Genomic DNA, 22,240 nt, shown 5'->3' on the forward strand with positions numbered 1-22,240 from the left:
CACTCGCAGGTCCGTGCGAGGGTTTGCAGTTTTTCCGTGGGCACCCGGTTGCCGAAACCAGCAGAGCCCAGATTTGGGCTCAGCCTGGAAGGAAATGGGGCATCTCTCGTGGCTGGGTTAACCCTTGCCGCATGCTCGTGGGCTTGGGGAAGATCAGGTCAAAAGAAAAACACATTTTATTTTTTTTTTCCCCTAAGCCTTCCCAAGTTCCAGCCCAAGGTGTTTTATGCAGCCAGCTCTTCCCCTCTAAGGCTTCTCCCTGCCTCTGAAATGCGGAGCTGGTGAGTGGGAGGGCTTCATGGAGCAGAAATGCTCTTTGTTAAGCCTTGGGCATCAGACGCAGGGCAGAGCCGGCTCCCGGGGATGTTGCTGGCAGCGTTTCCCTCGGAGGCCGTGTACGCCACCCACCCGGGGCTCACGCAGATCCAGCTGTGGCTTGATCCAGACACCAGACTGCCTGGGTCTTCCCACGGGCTGTGGATCAAACCCACGCAGGACAAAAACGCACCTCTGCTCCTCCTGCCCATCCCACGCTCCAGAAATGGATGGCTCCTGGGCTGAGCCTCCCCAGGGGCAGAGGAAAAGAGTGCCCCAAGTCGTTAGCGGCTGCTGTCCTCTCTCCCCACCGGCCCCCCCAAGTCTTGCCTTTATTTATTGGCCCCGGTGGACAGCTCTTCGCCCGGGGCAGCCCCCCCCCGTCCGTGCCGAAGCCAACGCCAAGTGAAACCTGCACTAGGACGTGCGTGAATGACGTATCTTTGGGTTTGTTTGTTGTCTTTGTTTTGGGTTGTTTTTTTTTTTTTAATATAAATATTCTGTTTTTGTATTTTTGTATATTTTAATCTTTAAGAAAAGAAAAAAAAAAAGAGAGAAAGGACATAATTCCTGCAACTTATTCTCAGGTATTCGAGCAATCTCAGGGATAAAATGCCTCTGTAGCCCAGTGCTGGACAGAGAGGAGGGTTTTTTCTAACAGCACAAAGACGTGATGAAGTTTGTATTGGAAGTGTAGATCTACCTCACTGGATGTTTGCTAGGTGGACTGACATGTTGTCAAGCTTTTCAGTTGTGTTTTTTGGTATGTTTGGGATTTGTTTTCTTTTTAACTGTATTTTAACAGAGTCTCTTTCCTTTCCCCATGGACCAAGGAGGAATTTGGGTCTGTAGATCCGTGTATGGGGATGGAGAAGCCAGGTAGTGCCATGGGGCAGGGAACAGCTGCTAGAGCCCATGTCGGCTCCCCAACTCCAGATTTTTCTCCCAGCCTGGTGGCTTTTGAGGACTGTCCTCCATTTCTCTCTCCTGTTTACGCTTACGCATCCCCTCCCCACCGTCCTGATGGGAACGCTCCAGTCCGCCCCGTGCTCGAGTCCTCCCGTTGCCCGCGGGCTGGGATGTCGCACAGGCTCCCAGCAGGCTGGTGCCGTGTGCCTGGGGGTCGGAAAGCCAGGATGGGGGGGTCCCAGCCTGTTCAGGGGGACGTGGCAAGAGCCAACAGCGCCTGGGGAGGTTGTTGGGAGACGGAGCGTTATCCTCACTCCTCTGCCCTAACTCGCCTTCGAGTAAAGGGCTGGCTGGCTGCCCGCAGCCTCCTGGGACGAGGGACCTGGTGCCAAGGTGGACCTAAGTCCAAGGGTGGTGCAACTGCTCCATCTTTCTCCTCCCTTCCCGGCTTCCCCCAAATGCTGGCTCACGATGGCTGGGGGAAACTCTTGATCCCTGGTTTTGGGGCATTAACACTCCACTTTGCAGCCCGGGGGCTGGCTGGAGCCTTCCCAGGGAGGGCGTCTCGCCGTGCTGGCGTCCCAGGACATGGGCACGGTTTCTGCTGGTTTTTAGGTAGCGATAGGTTTAGACGTAGAGCAGGGTTGGAACAGATGGGGAGCACCTACTCCATCCTCACCAACGGGCATCGCCGGGGGGGATTTGCTGAGGCTGCTGGAGCCCGGTGACCCCTCCGAGGCTTTGCTCTGCCCCTCGGCACGCAGGCACTGGGGGGGATGGAGAGCAGCTCCCCAGCTGCTTGCCTGCCCTGCTCCAGTAGTTTTTACGGTGAGGTGGTGGTCTCTTCTTGGGAGGGTGGGGGGAAGGACTTTTTAGTTCTTGACTGGCAATGGGATCTATACAAAACTACTTCAGGAAAACGGCTTTTGTCTGAACGGGGTAAATGCAATAGAGCGCACTGGGCTGCGCGTCTAAGCCTGGGCCTCGGTCCCGCTGCCGCATTGCGGGGGGCTGTTGGTCTTCCCCCGGCGCCTCAGTTGTGCCGGGGAAACTGCTGCCCCCCTAATTCTTGTATCTGTCTTGAAGAATCGTGTAGGACCTTTCCCCCCCTCGCCCCCAGTTTAATGGTTTGGTGATTTTTCTGCTAGATGTCTAGTGTGTGTAAATACCTCTGTAAATCTTTCCATTTTCTCTCAGTATTCTCTTTGATTATTGTTTACAAAAGTAAGAAGAAAAAAAAAAGGAAAAAAAAAAAAAATAGCCAAAGCATCTAATAGGTTATGGACCAGGGAGACAGGATCTTCTCTGTGTACTCTGCCTTGCAACTCTGTGTGGGGATACGAGCTCTGTAACCATCCCTGTCCTAGGCTAAAGCAAATAGCAAACAGCTTAGAGAATCACTCAGGTTTCCTCCGGTGCCAGTGTGGCACCGGGATCCAAGAAAACAGGGATTTTTATCTGTAAAGGGAAGCCACGTCGGAGAAGATGGGATTGATTCGCATCTTCTCGTTGCATTTGCCGTTGTGGTTCTTCCCGTATCGTGACAATAATTAAGTAAATTGCTGCATCATCACCCACCCTGCCCATGCTCGGCTTGCAGGCGCTGGGCACTATGCATTACGGGAGAGCGAATCGCGGGTGGATGAGGCTGCACACTCAGGGTCCTGCTGTAACACGGGAGCGTTTGAATGTATGAGAAAAAGCCGTCCCTCACGAGAGGGCGTCTCCCCTGGTGTGAAAGCCTTGAGTCACAAGATTGTCTACGAGGAGACGGAAGAATGTAATCCATGTTTACTGCTAGCAACCAAAGCTTGTTTGTGTCAAACTCTTGAATTTTTATGAAGTGGGTGGGAGGGAGGGAATAAGCGGGGTGGCTGTGTGGGGCTCAGGGGTTACCCCGAGCCGTGCTTTCCAAAGAGATGTCCTGCAGGAGTCCCTGCAGTGAGATCCCCAGTTCCTGTTGCTGCAGGATTTTCCCCCTCATTGTTTTTTAAAATTTGTTTTTGTACCAACTATGTAAAATGTGGGTTTTTTTCTTTTCTGGAAAAAAAAAAAATAAAAGACCGTGGGCAATGGCTGCTGGTGATGTTCTGTGTGCAGTTACTCTTTTTTGCCTCCCCTGGGGTTGAAAAGCCCAGACCCAAAATGGGTTCTGCCTGGGCTGGGGGTGGGGGGGGAGTGCTGGGAATTGGGGTACCCCGCAGCTGCTTCAACGGGCAGCCGGTAACCAGCCTGGCCGTGCTGCCAGCTTCCAGCCCCCCATAACCACCCCGGCCTCGCTACCGCCCTGCGGCCACCCCTCCCCGCACCCCTACAGCCCCCCACAACCAACCCAGCCCCCCTGTCAGCTTGCAGTCACCCGTGAACACCCCTATTGCACTAGGTCACCCCAACTCTGGCGCGGCCCTGTCTGTCAGCCCGTAACTGCCCCAGCCCTGCCATCGGCCTGCGGCCCCCCATAACCGCCCCGGCCTTGTCAGGCTGCCTCAAAGCCAAGCTGACCCCCCCCACACCCCCGTCAGCCTGCAGCCGCCCCACAACCACGCTGGCCCCGCCGTTGGCCTGCAAACCCCGCTCCCCCGAGCTGCCCTGGCCCTTCTAGGCTGCCCCGTAACCGCCCAGGCCCCGCTGTTGGCCTCCAGCCCCCCGCTGCCGCCCGCCCCTCAGAGCCGCCCGCCCCCGCCTCACAGCGCGCCCCGCGCATGCGCACGCGCACGAGCCCCGCCTCCTGCCCCGCCCCGCAGCGACGGCGCCTGCGCGCGCCTCCCGCCCTGGGCGCCGGCGGGTGACGCAGGCGGAAGGACACGTCACGCTCCGGTGGAAGCTGAGGCGGCGCCGCCGGGCGAGGTAACGGGCGTACGGCGGGCGGGGGGCGGGCACCGGGGGGAGCGGGGCAGCCTTTTGGGGTGGGGGGTGCCTCCTTCCACCGGGTCTTTCCCGCTGGCGCCCTTCGGCGGCCGCTCCTCTCCCCTCACGGAGCCGGGGGAGGCCTGAGGGGCGCCCCGTCCCCGCCGTGAGCGGGGGGATCCGGCGGCCGCTCCCCGCCTCCACCGTGTCTGGCGGGGAAGGCTGGGGAGAGCCTGTCGAGGGCCTGTCTGACCCAGAGGGGGTGGTCCGGGTGTCCTTCCCGTTCTCCTCCGCGTCTGCTCGCGGCCGGCGGTGGGTGGCAGCCAGGCCGCCGGTAACCGGCAGAGCTGCCTCCCGCAGAGAGAGCGGCCGAGGGCCGTAAGGCCTCCGGGCTGCACCCCCCGGGCTGGGCGTGAGCGAGTCACGGCCTTTCTGGTGCTCCGTCCCTGGTTTACAGACAAGGGGTTGCTCCGAGAAGCTCATTTTTTAAGATGACTGTGTGAAATCATATGTAAAACATTGATTGCTGTTAACAGCCAAAGATGGTATCGGAAGAGGATGTGTTTTCAGCCTGAGCTATTCAAGGGGAGCGTTAAGAGCTTTAGTAACAGGGCCCGAGGTTCAGCAGTTCCTTGCCTTAATGTTTTGTGGCCACATCTGTGGCTAGACATCCCTTCCTGAGGGAGGAGGCAGAGAAGGCAGATACAAATTACACTGATTGCATTAATTTTCTGTATCTGCTTCGGTCTGTCGATGAGTACCAGGTGGTTGGATCTGGACTGTTGCCCCCACAGCTCTCTCTTCATAGCTGCTTTGCCCATGTCTCTCAGGGTTCCTAGCCGAGAGAATTGAAGATTAACGTTGGAGTTCAGCAAACTCTTGTATCTTATTAGCTCAGACCAGATATTAGTATTTGAAGTGCAGATAATGTGGTAAAAACCCCAGTATTTTTACAGCTCCAGAGGCTAAAGTTCTCTACTTGTGAAGGAAAAATATCAGTGGTGACACTAGTGCAGGGTAGCTGGTGATGTAGATGGTTGCTTCATTTGAAGGGTTTCCAACAGCTCCAACGCAAAAGCGTTGAAGGTCGGTTTGCGCTGCCGCCACCCTGTGACTCGCCTGGTGGTAGCCCAAATTGCGGGTCTGTGCTAACTCACCCGCTGGTTCAGCTGGAAGGCACGCTAATGTTTTTTTCTTGCTACTAGCTAGTGCAGAATCATGACATATAGCTCATTTCTGAGCTCCCCCGTTGTCTAGTTATCGAAGTACTTGTACAGATGATAAAAAGGGCTCCAAAGTAGTCAAAGCTTATTTTTCCAAGGTTACGGTTTGTAGCGTTGCTTTGGGCTCAAACAGAATCTTCTGTATCTCTAACTCCTTTATTTTAATCTTCCCATTGAAAAAGATAAGGAGCTCTCGGTAAGACATGTCTTGGATCAGAGAAGGCGAGCTGACCATCATAGAGAGATTTTGTGCCAACATCATTAAGGTAAGGAATGAATTTGGTCACCTGTGATAAAGAATTGGCAGGTTTATCAGGGGTTCAGAGTGGAACTGTCTGTGACTGGCTCTAGAAATGCAGTGTTGCAAGGGTACATATTAATGCTGGCACTGGATGTACATCCCTAAACAGCATTCGAGGATGGAAAATTACTTCGGCTTAGTCTTGCAAATGAGCAGGGCTGTAGGCAGTGCTTGCCACTAATGAGCTTACACTCCCAGGCTTCCATGTTTTGTGCCCTTGCTGATGAGGGCAGGGCATGAGAGGAGGGAGAGAAGCAAGATGGTCAGATTAGGTGTCTAAGAAAGGAGACTGAGTTTCTGCTGAGTAGACTAACAACTCGCCAGTTCCAGGAAAATTCTGTCCTTGCTCAGCAGTCTTGAGGCTGCTGCTGCTGTCCTCCTTGTGTAAGGATCTGTGCAGACCTAATGAGGTCAGTGGAAAGAAATACTCCTCTTAAGTGTGGGAAAGTCTCATGACTTTTTTTTGTTTTCTCTTAAGTTAATTGTGTCTGTGAAAATACCCTTGAACTCTGAAATAAAAAAAACTTATGGCAGCATAAAAGCGTGTGCACCCTCTGCTGTGGCTGCAGAGAGGTAGCTGTGGCAGCGCTGCTCTCTGTCCTGAGTACTACAGTTCTCTGTCATGCGACAAAAGCGGGGAGGGCAAAGTTGCTTTTCAGTTTAGGTAATTGTCAATACTGATATGCTTTTTAGGGAGCCTGAGCTGGTGTTAGCAAAGAGGTAGTTAGCATCTTGCTCTTTCCAGCTCCAGACTTAAAGCTGGGAGATACGCACTGTACTCCTACAAATAAGCGGTGCTGCCAGGAACAGTAAGACTAAAATTCTCTGTGGCACAAGATGCCAGCTTGGCTGTTCACTGTCTGGTCTGTTGTGTTTCTCCTTATTTTCTAGGCAGGTCCAATGCCCAAGCATGTTGCCTTCATCATGGATGGTAATCGCCGTTACGCCCAAAAGTGCCACGTGGAGAGACAGCAGGGGCATTCGCAAGGCTTTGATAAGCTGGCACAGGTGGGAAGGATGTTTGCTGCCTTTCAGTTGTCTGTTGAAAGTTTGAGCCATGTCCACCAGCTGACTTGTTTACCGCTTGACTGGTGTATTGTGTTCCTTTTCTTCACTGGTGTCAGGCCTGTGCTTGGAGCTGACATTAGTCATCAGGGTTCCCAACTTCAGCTCCCTCTCTCTTCCTGTTATCTTGCAGAGTCATTCTAATCAGCTTTTTTTTTTCCCCTCTGTTTTACACTGGATTAAAATATCTGCCTTGCAGATCTTGAAGCTTTTAATTCTGTGAAGCAGGTTGAATTTCTTTGAGAAGGTCTTGACAGGAATGGTATTAGATAATTTATAATGTTATCTACAAGAAGTACTTTCCTTGGCTGGATTAGTCCCATATCTGTTATAGATTCTCATCCTTGGGTAGTGATATTTTCCTCCTGTTCTTTAAGATGAGGGTGAAATTCTCATCAGGTGGGTTTCATTGTCAGCTCCTGATGGTTGTTTCTTTTGATCCAGTCTTAGCATAGTGGGAAACATCAAGAAGGTTTTAGCAATGGAGAAGCTGGGTCTTGCTGACCTGTCTGATTGTCCGAGTCTGTTTATCTGACTTTTGTATTCCATTATATTTTGTCTTCTTGCAGACACTACGGTGGTGCTTAAATCTAGGCATTCGGGAGGTCACCGTTTATGCATTTAGTATTGAGAACTTTAAACGCTCCAAGGAGGAGGTGGATGGACTAATGGATCTGGCAAGACAGAAATTTAGCCGCCTGCTGGAAGAACAGTAAGAATCCTCCCATGTCTGTATCCCACAGGGTGGAACTAAAGCAGAACATGATTAAGAGGTGTTTACAGGGATGTTGGAAGTTGTGAATATTGATTAAATGAAGGAGGCTGTTCTCTACCTCCAGCTGGAGATTTGTGTTCAGGGGTTCTGCCTCCCTGGATGGGATGTACAGCTCCTGAGCACGCACAGTCCCCCAGCACACCAGATTTGTGTCTGTATCGTATGGCTTACTGTGCACAGTCCCATCCAAACAGTTGGGATAGTACAGCTTTCAGATGGGCACAGCACAATTAGAAATTCCTGCTTAGCACTAGAGTGTTAGATGCCTTGTTTTCATGAAGTATCAAAGCCGTGTCTTAAATTCTGTCACAGTATTCTTGGCAGAGCAGAGTTTAGCTCGGCAACTCGCTTTGCAATAATTTGAGGTTTCTGCATATGGGCACATGGTGTGTTAAGCCACTTGTTGGAGTTGGAGAACTAGTTCATCTATTGTGTGTAGATGGAACTAGTACAGATCTGAGCAAGCAGGGCGGGGTGTTATAGTGCCCTGTTGCTCAGTAGATGTGTTTGTTTCCCCACGCCTGACTGGTGCGAAGAGTGGTGCATGGAAAGGGTCCTTATCTGGTTGAAGTAAATTGGTAAGGCAGTGAGGGGATGCAGCTGGAAGAATGGGAAGGAGAGGACAGCATGTGTGCGCTGGTAGAAGTTGAGAAGATCAGGGCTATCTGAGCACTGCCGTACACCATGATTCAAAGAGGCCATTTCCGTGGTTCATACCCGATGTGGCCCTTCATCAGGGAGTTTGTACACCAGGCAGGCAGCAGCAGGAACCAGGGGGTGCCCTGTCTGCTCAGAATAATGCTATAGAAGGCATGGATGATTTCCTCCTATCTCATCTGACGTTCACTCCACCACCCTCGTTGATATGTTAGTCTTTCCGTACACCAAAAGGTAGTTGTGCTGCTCTGTGGGTGACCATTAGTCATCTTAATTTTTGATTAGTTCTAGGTGGCCAGAGTCTATGGTTGTATTCTAAGTTTTCCATATGGTTTTTTATAACTTCAGGTAGGAATGCCTAATCTGTGTTCATTTTCTAGTCCTTTGGTTATGTCTGTACCTCAGTAACTTGTAAAGGGAAACTGATCATTCCCCATACAGAATGGTTTGGGATGATCAAATCTAAGCCAGGTGTCAACACCTGAAAAACATTTGGTCATTTTGCTTTTTTCTAATTCTCAGTTTTGCTGAAGCTATGCCTGCTGTTTTCATTTGGTGGCTATTATGCAAGGCAAACGTGGCACTTGTGCGGTAGAGACTGATCTGTTTTCTGTAGTCCTCACTCATGTTGTTGGGTGTAGGGAGAACTTGAAGAAGCATGGTGTGTGTATCCGTGTCCTTGGAGACCTTCCACTTCTGCCCTTGGATATTCAGGAGCTGATTGCCCAAGCTGTGCTGGCAACTAGGAACTACAACAAGTAAGTAACATACAGTTCAAAGCAGCTGATACTTTATGCCTTCCTCTTCAACCCGAAGGCTGAGACTTGGCAGACATGATACCTCTTGGGTTTTTTTCTTTGTCCTACAAGCACACGTAACTGTTCTAGATAGTCTTCTCTCTGTCATCTGCTGGACCTTCTTTAGGTTAGCCTTTCACATATTTCTCCTCTTTTCAGGTGCTTTCTAAATGTCTGCTTTGCATACACATCAAGACATGAAATCAGCAATGCTGTCAGGGAAATGGCATGGGGGGTGGAACAAGGACTGCTCGAACCCAGGTAACTCTTATCTTTGTGTGAGGCGTCCTAGATGAAGACTGCCTTACCTCCTACGCTTTATTAATAACCTCTCAGAAACCAAGTGGCTTTTAAATAGATCTCATTAAACCAGTATGACTGGAACAAATTACTTAAAGTTACTATGCAATGTTTGGTTTTTATTATTTCTGTTACCATGGTGATAGATACACAACCAAGACAGAAGAGCAATTAGGTCTGTCTCTTAAGTTAGTTTAAATGTGAAGGCAGATTTTATGCCACAACAATTGGCTGCTTGGTTGGCAGTCTTAGCTATGAGGTCAAACCACAGATGAATCATGAATACTGAACTGTTCCTCCACCCTGGAGGAGATGGAGTAGTTAACACTCTGCTCTCTGCTCCAGATGGAAGTCTTCACAGTCTGGTTCCACCACTGTATTATGTTTCAAAGAGCATGGGGGGGGATGCTCTGGGGGCTGAAAGAGCATTTGAAATAGCCTCTGGAGCAGACAGCAGTGTCCATCAGAAGCAAGTTGATGACTGGCTGCAGTACAGCTCTACCACCCTGTTTTAATCTGCAGTCCTGTGTTTATGAAAAAACCCTCAGTAATTCTGACTTAGCAGTGCCATCTTCGTCAGGTCAGGAAAGTGATCTTAATGAGATGCATCTGTCTTTCTTAGTGATGTGTCTGAATCGTTGCTTGATAAGTGTCTGTACACCAACAACTCTCCTGACCCAGACCTCCTGATTCGAACCTCTGGAGAGGTTCGGTTGAGTGATTTCTTGCTCTGGCAGGTAAAGTCTTCGTTTTCTTCTTGAAATATTCCATCTTTGCATCAGAGAGTATTCTACTGACTCCAGGCGCAAGCTGATGTGAGGGCTCTTAAACTCTCCCTGCCAGGGGTTTGGTAATGTCTTGGATGGACTGAGTGCAGGGGCACCTCTAAGGAATCTGTTTGTTGCAGTTCTGTGATTGCCTAAAATACCTTGCAGCGCAAGTCTGAAATTGTATCATCATGCTTAATAAGAAATCACAAATTAGTCTAGCTGACAGCAGTCAAGGAAATCATGAATTGCTCATCCTTTTGCTCCTCTTCTCACATGTAGGTAATTCCTCATTTGATCGGTAAATTCCTGGCTTTGATTAATTTAACCTGGCAATATGTTTCTTGAGATGAGGAAATCCCAGGAAGGATTTCTAGATTCCCAAGAGAGGTGTTTGTCACATGTCAGCTGTAGGTATTGGAGGTGTAACCCTATAACATACATGTAATGTATGTGTCTGACTTGTCACAGTTTCAGAAGTTTATTTGACTTTGACAATGAAACGAGACCCCATAAAACAGGTTCTAGGGATGGCAAAGTCAAATCAGCATGACTAGGCTGCTAAGCTAAGACGTAGCAAGTTCTTAACACGTATAAAGTTCATGTATTTCCAGGTACAGTGTCCAAAGCTGCTTTCATTTCTCTCTCTCCTGTGCTAGGCAATAGTGACTTGTTTGTAACCCAAACTTTGCAGGAGAACAGTTGAGTCAAACTGCTTTACTTAAAGCTAACGTTTTGTTTTACAATTTGGAGCCAAAACCCAATTGCCTTTGAGCAACCACATCAAATGTTCCTATTCCAACTTATTTAATTGGCAGGTTCACAGAAGTTGTCTGGCCCGGGTTGCGGTTGCCTACCAAGACATCTCCCTCTCCTCCCTCTATTTTTGGGCACCCTGGATGGGTGTCAAAGCTGCGAAGTAATATTTCTCTTGCTCCTCTTGCTGGTAGTCCTGGCAGACATGTCTCGGAGACTGAGCTGGTAACGGGGGAAGCATTACTGAGGAAGTCAGTGCTCTGTGAGTCTGGCTGGCGTGGTGCCCCTCTCCCGTGCCATGGATTACAGCAGAAGCGCAGAGGAGAACGGGTGCTCGTGCTCCCATTCTGCCAGCTCACACGCCTGAGCGTTAGTGCAAATTTCCCTTCGCTAGTAATCATGTGTGTCCTGACAGCCCCAAAGCAGGAGGACACTGTGCTATTCAGGATGATTCTCTGGTGTCAAAGAAAATCTCCTTACAGTGGTTTTTGTATAGAATTGACGCTAATTTTTTCTATATCCTTACAATTTTAAGAGTCACACAGGGTCCTTTTAGGTGTTAGATTTTGTAGTAATGGTCACAGGAACACATTTACCTGAAACTTTGGGGGACTTGATGGCGAAAAGCTTCACTTGAAAGCTTGCATCTTTCAGCTCTAGGATATCTTCAGTGCACCACAACTCTTAGGTTCGTTAAGCACTTTAAATGCCATGAGTGGGCAGCAGGGAATATCACGAGATGTCATTTGATGAATGGCTTAAATGTCATGTCCTGATCCCCAGTTCATCTGTTATTCCCTCAACTCAGCCTTTGGTAGTCCAGTGTTGCTATTTTAGTTTTGTTATAAGTCTGTGATGCTTAAGCTATTAAAAATACCTCTGTGAAGACCAACATAGCAATAGTCAGAATTCTGCTGGTATTTTTACAGGAATGGATGACTAGTGTCCCAGCAGTAAAAACTAATTAGAAAGACACTACATTGTGCAATTTCAAACTGTCCTGGCTGGTATTTATTTCATTTTCAGTAGAATCTGATAACACAACCTAGGTGAAATCTGTGTGGGGAAGCTGGCATAGTTTGACCAACAGAGTTGCATCTTGATGACTTTTTCCGTTGCTAGATGATTAAATTGTTGGTGATCTTGCTTTCTGCAGACATCCCATTCATGCTTGGTGTTTCAGTCAGTCTTGTGGCCAGAATATTCCTTTTGGAACTTGTGTGAGGCTATCCTTCGGTTCCAGATGAACTACAGTGCTTTACAGGTAAGGGGACCCTTAGGGAGATGGAAAGGTCAACACAGCATGTTATCTGCACAGCAATGTGCTGGAGATCAGGTGATAGCGTGCAAACTGGGAACAGAGGAATTGTTCGTTTAGCGCGGTTAGTTAAGATCTTGTTTCAGTAGCAGCTAATGCCAGATGTGTTGCTTCTCCTGTACTCATGTGGCTTGTGGGTGGCCAGACTCCTCTGCTTTTGGGAATACCTAAAGTATCTGAAGTCACCACTGTCTCTACTGCTCATTCCACCAGCTGGAAGTATCTGTCCCCACTCCTCAGCTGACAGGATGGAATAAGTAAGCATTCCTGATTTGCTACAGGGCAAAATCAGCCAGTTTAAGTCAAGTTTAACCCCTTCATCAGGGGTTTAAGCAAAGACTGCTGAGTTCACTCTGGAATGAGCAGGGAGAATTTGCATACTCTTCCTCTAACTCTGCTATTGTTTTTAGGGTTGTAACAAGTGGGTTTAGTTTCCTTTCTGGGAGCTGAAGTGGGGCTGCCTGGGCTGTGAGACACTGGACAAGTGTCCTCTTGTGGGTCCAGATGTGCCTACTGAAGAGATTGTTCCTATTGCTGGTTGTCATTGTTCCTGCCCTCTTATATCTGCTGTTATGAGCTCTCCCTGACCTGGTTCAGATAAATCTGGCCAATTTAGTAGTGGTTTAGTAATCTGGCTATTTTCCCAACAAGACTGGGAGCTGGAGATTTTGATGGGGAAATCAGGGGCTCAGCAGCTTGTAGCACAGAGACAGCAGTAATGGGCAGGAGGAGCAACTCAGCGTGGTGACTCCTACCTCCACCATATCTGGTTGCTGAGTGTGTCTGTTCCGTAATTATTTGGGTCCTCTGTTTTTAAAGACAGGCATTATCTTGCCTTTTTCTACCTTCAGGGACCTTGCTCACTATAGACGGTTGTGGTTATGGGCGAATTTAATTGGGTGCAGTCAGTCTGAAAGCATCTAAATTCTCCACATCCTTAACCTCTTTTATTCCTATTTCTGCCCCAGGTCTGCCCTTTTCCTACCAGCAATTCATTGTATTAATACAACTAATGTCAATTCACCTTCTCCGTGAAGAGGAAAGCAAAAAAGGCGGTAGTGTTTGTTATTGACATTAGCTTTGCCTCTGTCTTGAACAGTAAGGTCACTGTTCTGACTTTGCTCCTAGTGCTAATTTCTGATGGGTAACATGCTGCTTCTGTTCCTAGCTAGTCTTCTGTTTTCTTAGTTCTCGTTTGTGGCTCTATGTGTTCATGCTATGCTATTATCAAGGTTTCTTATCGTCCAGGTTTGTTCTTTGGTCAGTTTCCTTGCTATAAGACCCACTTTGCAGTAGATAAGGCTGCCCTTTTTTCAAGGGATGCAGCCCAGCTGTGCAGAAGGGAGGACTTCTCACTCAAAGGAACTGCTGAGATTTAGGAGCTGGGTTTTTTGCATTTGAAATAGCTGATCTTGAGAGCCAAAAATATCTGGAGCTCTTGAAACAAATTACCTTGGTGGAAGGGTTGCTTGTCAGTGAGGATGGTGAGGCTAGGGGGTTGACTTGCTGAGAAGCCAGAATACGTGGCAGCAGCCGTGTCTGCTTTGGGAGGGTGCTGCTGCGTTCAGGACACTGGAGGCAGTTACGGTGGGGATAGGCAGCTGGATGGAGGGTTTGGCAAGGTACAGGAAATGTTTATTTGGAGGCATTTGACAAAAGATATCCTCCTTCATGAACTGAACAGGCTGATGATCTTTGCATTTCAAAGGAGCAGAGCTACAGCAGTGGAGTGCTATCAATTCAGTGGGCTTTCTGTAGCTAGGCATGTTTCTGCTCTCGTTCCCAGCACAACAAAAGCTGATTTACAGTGCTAGAGCGTAGACTACTGACTTGGGCACAGAGGGAGTGTGGGGAAGAGTGAGTCAGGCTCTCATTAAAACAATTATTTCCTCTTGCTCCTTTGAAAGGCCTAAGTAAGTGTGTGTGTGTCAGGTTATGTCACAGTGACCAGTGTTACTCTTTTTAAAAACAGAAGCTTAATATTCCTGCACGCAGATGTGTTTTTGCTGTTGGAGGCTGCAGGCTCGGATATGCGCAACAAGAAGAAATCCAAAAGTGATTTTCTGCAAAAATATTTCAAATACTTGAAGGGTGGGCAGGGATAGCTACTGCCTTTACCTTTCTCCTGCCCATCCTGCTGTCTGTCGGGCCGGTACATTATTAGATCACAGGCATTTGGGAATGCTGAGCCCACTCTTGCTTTTTTGCTGAAGCTGATTGAGCTGATGATCAGGAATTGAGCTAAAGAATTGCCCCATAAATCATTGTTCCGAATCCCCTAAAACCTTTCAGCTGCCATGTGAATAGGATCAAAGTTTTGGTGATGACACTGGCGAGGACAGCTTGTGTGCACGTCTGTGGTTTGAAAGTCCTCTTGTATGCTGTTCCTCTCTGATTCCGATATCTAAGGGTTTTTCCACAATCTGTCATGACCTTTATCTATTTTAACTAGGAGTTAACACTGTGAGCAGACTTGTCTCTTGGGGAGAAGGTCCAGAAGGATATCCCTCTATTTTTTTATAACCAATCAAGCAGGCTGCTTCAAAGTGGAGGAGGCGCACACAGAGCCACCCTTCATTTAACCTGCAGATTGATGGCCAAGCAGAGGCTATTTTTTCCATAACCTGTGGTGCCTTGCATCTGTACCACAGATAAGCTGAAAGGCCTGGTAAAGTGCTAACTTTCTACTGCTTTTCACTCTAGAAGGCCAGAGACTCCTACACAGAGGAAAGGAGGCGACAACAGATGGAAAGGGATCAGGCTTACGTGACAAAGAAGCTGCAGCAGGAGGGGTTTGCATCCCACGGAGACTCTCGGCGCCGACGGACACTGTTGCAGAAGTGCACCGCTATGCGGGAAGAGAGAATCCAGGGCTTTCTACAGGCACTAGAGCACAAGAGAGCGGACTTCTTTGAAAGATTGTGTACGGTGTCTGCATGACATAGGTGTTGGGGTGTTCTTGGGAAGACAATTTTTAACCGCATTAGAGGGAACAGCTGCTGCCCAGAGGAATTCACTCCATGTGGTTCTGCAGTAGGGATGCAGGGCTGCTATAGGACTTCATGTCCCTGCTGGCCCAGTCCGAGGGCAGGGACAGAGTACTGTGAACCTTTCTAGTTCTGTGAATGCTGCTGAGGAAGGTAATGCCGTCCTTCTGTCTCATCTCCCTGCCCCGATGATGGAGAATACACGCACCCTGCCATATCTCTGCTGCTTGGTACTTTACAGGCCTGGCTGTTTCGGTGACAAGAAGTTAACTAAAATGAGCCTGCAGTTCTGTTCGACTCCTCATGAATTGGTCCAGGCAAACCAATTCAGTCCTGTTAAATCAGTCTGGATTTGAATTCTTTCCATGGCTTCGCAGTAGTGAATCTTCTGTTGAGATTTCCTCTGCTGTCCTATAAGGGGAGCCTTGCATTCTGTCAGGAGAGGATTATTCCTGGTGTAGAAGGGAGCCCTGTGCCAAGCAGTGGCAGAGATATTCCCTGCTGCCTGCTTCGTGATAGCATCTTGTCTTTTCCCCACCTTACTGTGCTGGTTTTGATGTATCTGCTTTTGGCTTCCAAAGAGCTAAAGCGAGGTGTTGTCAGACTTGTTGTAAAGAAGAAAAAGACACTCCAAAGCTTCACCGGGTTCTGTGATCCCTTCTGAGCCGTGTATCTGGGGAAAACCCAAATGCTGAAGATGCTGATGTTGGAACAGACTGACTGTGCTTAGGAAAGGCTCTGAGCAGGCGAGGAAGAAGGATTGGTTGGGAATTAACTTCATGGCTTAAAAAGGAAAAGAAGTTAGCTAAAACCAGGTGATGGATACAGTATGCCAAATCCCTCCGAGATGTCTCTCGAGCTATGACTTAATGCCCTGTTTCCAGGGAATGAGGGTGGGCTTAGTTCAGGAATACAGTAGCCAAAACCAACCTCTGACCCCAGCCAAGATGGTTGAGAAGGGCTATTTAGCTGATTTTAATGGGAGTGGCTGGAGCAGCTGTGGAGTGTTGTTTGTTCTCAGCTTTCCATTGGCAGGGAGGTGGACTAGCGAATTTCCAAGATTGTTTCTGTCTCTGATTTCTCCTGGTTTCCGTCCCCATGGTCAAAATAACAGAAAATGTCTTGATTTTTGTTTCTGATGCACATGCAGGTGCGGCAGTACCAGCTATTGCTGGTTTTAAAGTGTTCCTTTTTACCTCCAGGTGAAAACTAGAAAATGGAGATTTAAAAGACTTGTAAGTGGTGCAAACTCAGCACTTTGAATGTGATTGTGAAGAGGATAACTACCTTGTCAAATCGTGAATAAAGCATATTCATACCAAACTTATTTTAAAAATAAGATGAACGCTTAGAAGTACATGGAGCTCATTCTAAGGTGTGATGAAGTTGTCATCCAGGTCTAATATAATATTTTTTAACCTGTGACAGACTCCTCATCTGATTCCTATTAGACTGGAAATGATTTGAAGGCTGTGTTCTTTTTACAGTCTAGTGTGAGCAATTTGCTGATGGCCCAAGGCTTGGCCGAACGAAGCTCCGTGCATGAACCTCCTCTGGCGTAAGTAGCAAACAGTAGCTTGGTTAAAAGTGTGCCGAGATGATGGGAACTGTCGATTTTTAAACTTCTTTTGCTGTATTTTATTTTCTGTCTTCACATTTCAGGGAGCTGTCTGGGGGAATAGTTTACTCTCCGTGAGATGGAGCGCCCTCCAGTCTGCTTTGCCAGGCTGATGGGGAGACTCTCTTCTACCTTAGAATGTATTTTTGCCTTAACATAACTGAAAACCTTTTTTTTTTTTCCTATGATTATACAGGTGAGCACAGCTACAGTGGTGGTTTTCCACCAAGTAGTAGTACTGTTGCAGGTGTGGTAATTGAAGGATCTGGTTTACGAAAGGCTTGAAGGGACAGTTTTAATCCCTTTTTTATAAAAGCTGTTGCTGTAGTAGGGGAGGAGAAAAAGCTCTTCAAGCAGCGGAAAAAAGGCTTGTGTTACCTGATGGTTTGTTTATTCCACCTGCATTGGTTATTCTAGTAAAATACCAACTTTCCCTGTAAGCCTTGCTTCATTAGAGGGTGGGTGTAGGTTACACAGGCAAACTCGGAGTCTCAGGAGTGCATCTTTCCGGTGAATCGTCGTGACAGTTGTGGAAATAGAGGTACAGGCTTCTTTCAGTGACAATTTAACTTCCCTAATTCATGTTTTCTGTGGTGAGGATGTGAAAAATTGGCATAAAATGTGCTCCTCTGGCATCTGAGGCGTGAAAAAGCCTGAGAGCTGACCTGGGGAGGGAAGGGGGGGAAGCGTGCTCCTTGGGCTGTTGTTCTGGAGGGGGTTGAATTAACAGATTGAAAGTTTGGGGTGCAGTGAGGTGCATATCTTGTCACAGCGAGGGGCTGTGCCTGTACCCAGGTGTGAGGAACGGCCCCTTGACAAGTCACTTGGCGCAGGCAGTGGGCACCTACGCCAGTGGGTTTAATGTCGTTTTCTTGTGTTTTGATTGTTTTTTTGCTTTTTTTTAGTGCTGCCGCCTCCTCTCCCTTACTCCGCTGTGGATGTAACTCTCCCCATCTCCCATTTTTACTTTTTACAGGAAAATTCGATGTCCCAGACCTGCGCTGCCTCCACCTCACCCCCCGGGGGGGGGGCGGGTGGGGTTGGGGGGGGTGTTGCCCATCTCGCCGCCCTCCACCGCCCCGGAGGGGCCCCCGCGGCAGCGGAGGTGCGCCTGGTGCTGAACGAACAGCTCCGCTCACCTGCGCGCTGCTCCGCGGGGGGCGGGTTTGCAGTTCCCCGCGGAGGAGGATGGGGGGGGGGGGGTGCCCCCCCTTTCCCCATGCCCGCGGCGAGCGGCCCCCCTCCCCCGCCGCCTTTTGCATTGCTGCTTTTCTCCTTTTCCCCCTTTTTTTTGCCCCCCCCCGTGTTTCCCGCCCGCGGGCAGGCGCGCGGCGGCGCGCGGGAAGGCGGCGGGGGGAGAGAAGGAGGGGGGGGCGCGAGGCTCAGTTGCGCGCGCGCCAGCTCCTCAGCGCCCCCCTCCCCTCCCTCCCCGCCTGGCCCCACCCCACGTGACCCCGGCGGGCCAATGGGCAGGCGGGGCGGTGGGGATCCGGCTGGAACCGGTTGGGCCGCGTCCGGCTCTATATAAAACTTTATAAACACCCGATTCAAATTAGTGGGGTCGGCAGCCAGCGTAGCCAGCCGGGAGGCAGCCCCGCCGCGCCGCCCGCCGCCCAGAGAGCCGGTCCGCTTCCCTTCTTTCCCCCCCCCCTCCCCTCGCTTCCCTCCCCCGCTTCTCGCCGCCGCCCCGGACCGAGCGCGCCCGGCTCCCCCACCCCCCTTCCTCCGCCTTCTCCCTCCGCCCCCTCACGCCGCCCCGCCGCGCTCCTCTCTCCCTCACGCACACACACACACACACACACACACAACGCGCCCGCACGGAGCCATGCCGAAGAGAAAGGTACGTGGCGCCGCCGGGCCGGGGGAGCGGGCCGCCCCACCGCGCCCCTCTCCGCCGTCGGGGCCTACCTTCCCGCCGCCCCCCCTCCTTTACCGCCCGCGCCTGTGGAAGGGGGGGGGCGGGACTACGCGCTCGTTCCCCCCCCCCCCCCCCCCCTCCCCCGTTCGGGGCGGTAACGGTTGCGAGGTGGCGCGCGAGGCCCCAACGGGGGTGGGGGCGGGGCGGCGCGGAGACCGTTACCGGCCGCGCGCCTGGGGGCTAACGGCCGCGGGGGCCCTGCGGCGGGGGCGAGCGGGGAGGGGAGGGGCGCGCCGAGCGGCGCCGGCCCGATCCGGTTGGTTTTGGCGGGAGGTTGGGGGTTGGGGGGGGGGGAGGGGAGCGCCGGTGGGGCGGGAAAGGGCGGGAAGCGGCCGCGCTGCTGGCGCCCGGGCTGCTTTGCCGCCAAAACCGCCGCCCCACGGGGGCAGCCGTGGGCGGGAGCGGGGCCTCCCTGAAGGGGCAGCGCCGCTCCCCCGCCTCCCCCCCACCCCACCCCCGGGGGAGGTGTCTGCTCCCGCCCCGCCGTGGGGTGGGTCGGTGTGGGGCTTCCGGCCCGGCCCGGGGGTTTGCCCGGGGATCCCGCGGCAGCGGGGCTGCCCCCCGGCGCCGCCGGTGCCTCCAGCCCCTCCCCAGCCCCCGGGCCGGACCGCCCGGCCTGCCGGTGCCGGGGGGGGGGGCGGGAAGAGCCCCGCAGGCCCGAGGCTCGGTGGAGGCCTGGCACCCTCCGGGAGCGGGCGGGAAACGTTTCCTTTGCAGACGTTGGGGCGTTAAAATAATGGCTGGTGCGGGTATGGGGGCTGAGCGTGCCTCCCCTTAACTTGTCGGTGCGACTTATGTTTCGCATCCTAGGCTGAAGGAGATACCAAGGGCGATAAGGCCAAAGTTAAGGATGAGGTAAGAAGTTCAGTATTTTGAGAAAGTTGGATCATAAAGTGTTTACGTTGGAAGATGAGGTTTAACTTCATCAAAATAAAGAACTGGGGAGGGTTGTTCTTAATCGATTCTGACTTTTCAAAGTATTAACTGTCTTTTAACCTCAACCATGAAAATCTACTTAAGCATTGTTAGCTATTAGTCGTGATTTAAATGGGATAGTCTCATGTTTCTTGAGAACGGGGAAAAAGGGAACTAAAAACTTAAACATTAGTTCTGGGATTTTACTACTTTGAAATGTGAGTTACTTTATGAGTTTTTGAGAGTTCATACTCCATCACGTTAAATTCAATCCTTTTTTTTTTTTTAAACAGCCACAACGGAGATCGGCGAGGTTATCTGCTGTGAGTATTTTCTTGTTGAGCAGAGAAGTGACAACACAATTGTTTTAAACTGGAGTGTTACGTACTGCATCTGTGTGAGATCTGTAGGTATTCTGGAGAGACGCATTGTTCAGTAGAAAGAAAGTTACTGCCTTAACGAACTGCCCCATTGTGTGGTGTTATGGGAGCGGTAGAATAACTGACAAATCAAGCAAGTGCTTCGATTTCAAGAGTTTTTATTTGCTTTCCTAAAACTAAACTGTTTGGGTTGAGTGTTTTAAAAAAGTAGTATGTTTCTCTTAAAATAATTTGAGTAACGCAAGGGGGGTTTTCTCACTTACAGAAGCCTGCTCCTCCGAAGCCAGAGCCTAAACCTAAAAAGGCAGCTCCAAAGGTAAGTCGTTGCGTCGGCGCTATTATTGAGAGGTAAATGGGTTATGAGGTTTGGATTTGTCCGGTAATAACTAATAAAACTTTGAATAACAGCGTACGTAGTGATGAAATTGAGCTGCATCGTCACTTCTATAAAGTTGCACTGAAAACTTTGGAATTTTACAAAACTTGCATTAAAAATACCAAAGTGAAGACTCTTTGCAGTTGTTGTCAATCTCTTAAACATACAAACGTTTGCGTGTTGTGTTCTTTTCGGGCCAACATCCAGTGTTGGTTTTTACCATTCTAGTTTTTGGATTCTTGTGGCTTAATGACTGGATGTTGGTAATTATAATGGTGTACGTCGTCTTAACGTTCACAGAAGAGCGAGAAGTTGCCCAAGGGAAAGAAGGGGAAAGCTGATGCTGGCAAGGAGGGAAACAACCCTGCAGAAAACGGAGATGCCAAAACAGACCAGGTATAACAGCGGCTCTGGCAGCTTGTCTGACAGCGGCGAATTATTTATTTCCATATCAAACATAGACAGGTCTAGGCTTGTGCTGATGAAGAGGAATTATTGCTTGATTATTTAGACCTCTTGCTTATGACACTAACAACACATCTACAGGTGGAGGGGGGGGCGCTGCTTGCTTGGTAAAGAGTTAAAGTTGTCTGTTTGCCAGCTGAAGTTGCCACAGGAAAGTTACTGTTCTGCCTTGTTCTGAAAATGCGTGAAGTTCGCACGTAATAAAGCGACCTCAGGTTGCCTTTTATGGTACTTCAAATGTTAGATTTCATTTTGTTAAAACTTAGGGCGGTGCAGCCCAGATACGATTCCTTCTGTTCAGAGAACTGCTCTTTAGAAAAATGAGTTACCAGTTTGGTGCAAGCGCGTGGTGTGTATTGACTGGTTCCCCTTTTTCTTTTAGGCACAGAAAGCCGAAGGTGCTGGTGAAGCCAAGTAAATGTGTGAATTTTTGATAACTGTGTACTTCTGGTGACTGTACAGTTTGAAATACTATTTTTTATCAAGTTTTATAACAATGCAGAATTTTGTTTTACTTTTTTTTAAGCTATGTTGTTAGCACACAGACCGCTTCGTTGTTGTGTTTTCAGGGGGGGCAGTGGGGACAAATGTCACTTAGTCTATCTCTCGGAACCTAAATTTTAATAAGAAAAGTTTTCCCGGTCCCCCAGTTTTTGGAAGAAGGGCTCTTCCCGAGTAGAGGAGGAAGGGATTCCTTCATGCTGCACGTCTCTCGAGTTCTGTGAATTGCATCCGAGTGAACATAGGAGCTCCCAAGATGCCCGTTGCCGACTTCAAAACCGCAGTTTGTAATGCCCTCTGTATTTCCTTTCGCGTCCTCCTTGCTTGCCTAGAGCCCGTCACTCCGAAATACGGCAAAAACGGCATTTTGGGACTTACCACTCTAAATGCATTGTCAGGTGATCCGGACTTCTGGTGTCTAATTTGGGATATCATGGCTCCACAAGGAGCTGTCCTTCCTCTTTTATATTGTGGATCTTCAGATTAAGAAACCTGCGTTTTAATTTTTTTCCTCTAAAAGTCAGGGTAGGTTTGTGAAGAGTTGTTAAACAACATGCTAAATGTGAAAGTGTCCACCCTCACTCTAAACTTTTCCCTTTGCAAGTATGAAATGAAGATTCTTCGGTTTTATAGCAACTTTTACGTTTTGGTAGTCCATGAAGGGAGGGGAGTTTGACAGTTGTTGTAAAATGTTGCAGATTGTAGCCCATGTCCTGCCTAAATTACCATGATTGTTTATGAAAAGTACCTTTAATAAAGCTGGCTACGGTTTGGCTTGGACTGTTCTTAATGCCTTTCTAATTTCTCTTGCCTTTATTTCATCTCTAATGTGGTTAGTGTCAGAAGAATACTTGCTGTGTACGTGTATGCGTTTGTATTTAGGCAGCATTTTGCTAACAGCCAAGAATTTGGTTTAAGCATCTTAATTCAGATAATTAATTCAGTCTTAATTCACAAGCAAAAAGCGAGATTTCCTCAGCTAAAAGCTACATCGCTGCAGGATGTTTTGAAACTCTTGGCTTGCTAGGAGGCCCAAAATGGAGCATGTAA

The 22,240-nt window shown here is 49.5% G+C and overlaps 2 protein-coding genes across 4 annotated transcripts; both read left to right on the forward strand.

Moving 5' to 3' along the window:
* Window positions 1–5,485: 5,485 nt before the first annotated feature.
* DHDDS (dehydrodolichyl diphosphate synthase subunit) lies at window positions 5,486–15,046 on the forward strand. 3 transcript variants are annotated; one of them, XM_009809869.2, is made up of 8 exons: window positions 5,486–5,560; window positions 6,487–6,603; window positions 7,230–7,372; window positions 8,734–8,850; window positions 9,049–9,150; window positions 9,812–9,926; window positions 11,869–11,976; window positions 14,734–15,046. In XM_009809869.2, the coding sequence occupies exons 1-8, from the start codon at window positions 5,498–5,500 to the stop codon at window positions 14,968–14,970; spliced, it is 1,002 nt and encodes a 333-aa protein (XP_009808171.1). In that variant the 5' UTR covers window positions 5,486–5,497; the 3' UTR covers window positions 14,971–15,046. The 3 variants fall into 3 exon arrangements, with proteins under 3 accessions (XP_009808171.1, XP_009808172.1, XP_009808173.1); XM_009809870.2 differs by lacking the exon at window positions 9,049–9,150; XM_009809871.2 differs by lacking the exon at window positions 8,734–8,850.
* A 3,304-nt stretch (window positions 15,047–18,350) lies between these two features.
* HMGN2 (high mobility group nucleosomal binding domain 2) lies at window positions 18,351–21,975 on the forward strand. The gene is made up of 6 exons (XM_059830882.1): window positions 18,351–18,475; window positions 19,364–19,408; window positions 19,762–19,791; window positions 20,114–20,164; window positions 20,525–20,620; window positions 21,072–21,975. Exons 1-6 carry the CDS (start codon window positions 18,461–18,463, stop codon window positions 21,105–21,107), a joined length of 273 nt encoding a protein of 90 aa, XP_059686865.1. The 5' UTR covers window positions 18,351–18,460; the 3' UTR covers window positions 21,108–21,975.
* The last annotated feature ends 265 nt before the right edge of the window (window positions 21,976–22,240 follow it).

This window comes from Gavia stellata, chromosome 29 (assembly GCF_030936135.1).
Source record: "Gavia stellata isolate bGavSte3 chromosome 29, bGavSte3.hap2, whole genome shotgun sequence".
NCBI lineage: Eukaryota > Metazoa > Chordata > Aves > Gaviiformes > Gaviidae > Gavia > Gavia stellata.

Coding starts and splice junctions, on each gene's coding strand:
- DHDDS (XM_009809869.2), top strand. CDS start 5,498: ATGTCTTGGATCAGAGAAGGCGAGCTGACCATCATAGAGAGATTTTGT. Junction 5,561..6,486: donor TTTGTGCCAACATCATTAAG/GTAAGGAATGAA, acceptor CTTATTTTCTAG/GCAGGTCCAATGCCCAAGCA. Junction 9,151..9,811: donor CAAGGACTGCTCGAACCCAG/GTAACTCTTATC, acceptor TGTCTTTCTTAG/TGATGTGTCTGAATCGTTGC.
- HMGN2 (XM_059830882.1), top strand. Junction 19,409..19,761: donor AGGCCAAAGTTAAGGATGAG/GTAAGAAGTTCA, acceptor TTTTTTAAACAG/CCACAACGGAGATCGGCGAG. Junction 20,165..20,524: donor CTAAAAAGGCAGCTCCAAAG/GTAAGTCGTTGC, acceptor TAACGTTCACAG/AAGAGCGAGAAGTTGCCCAA.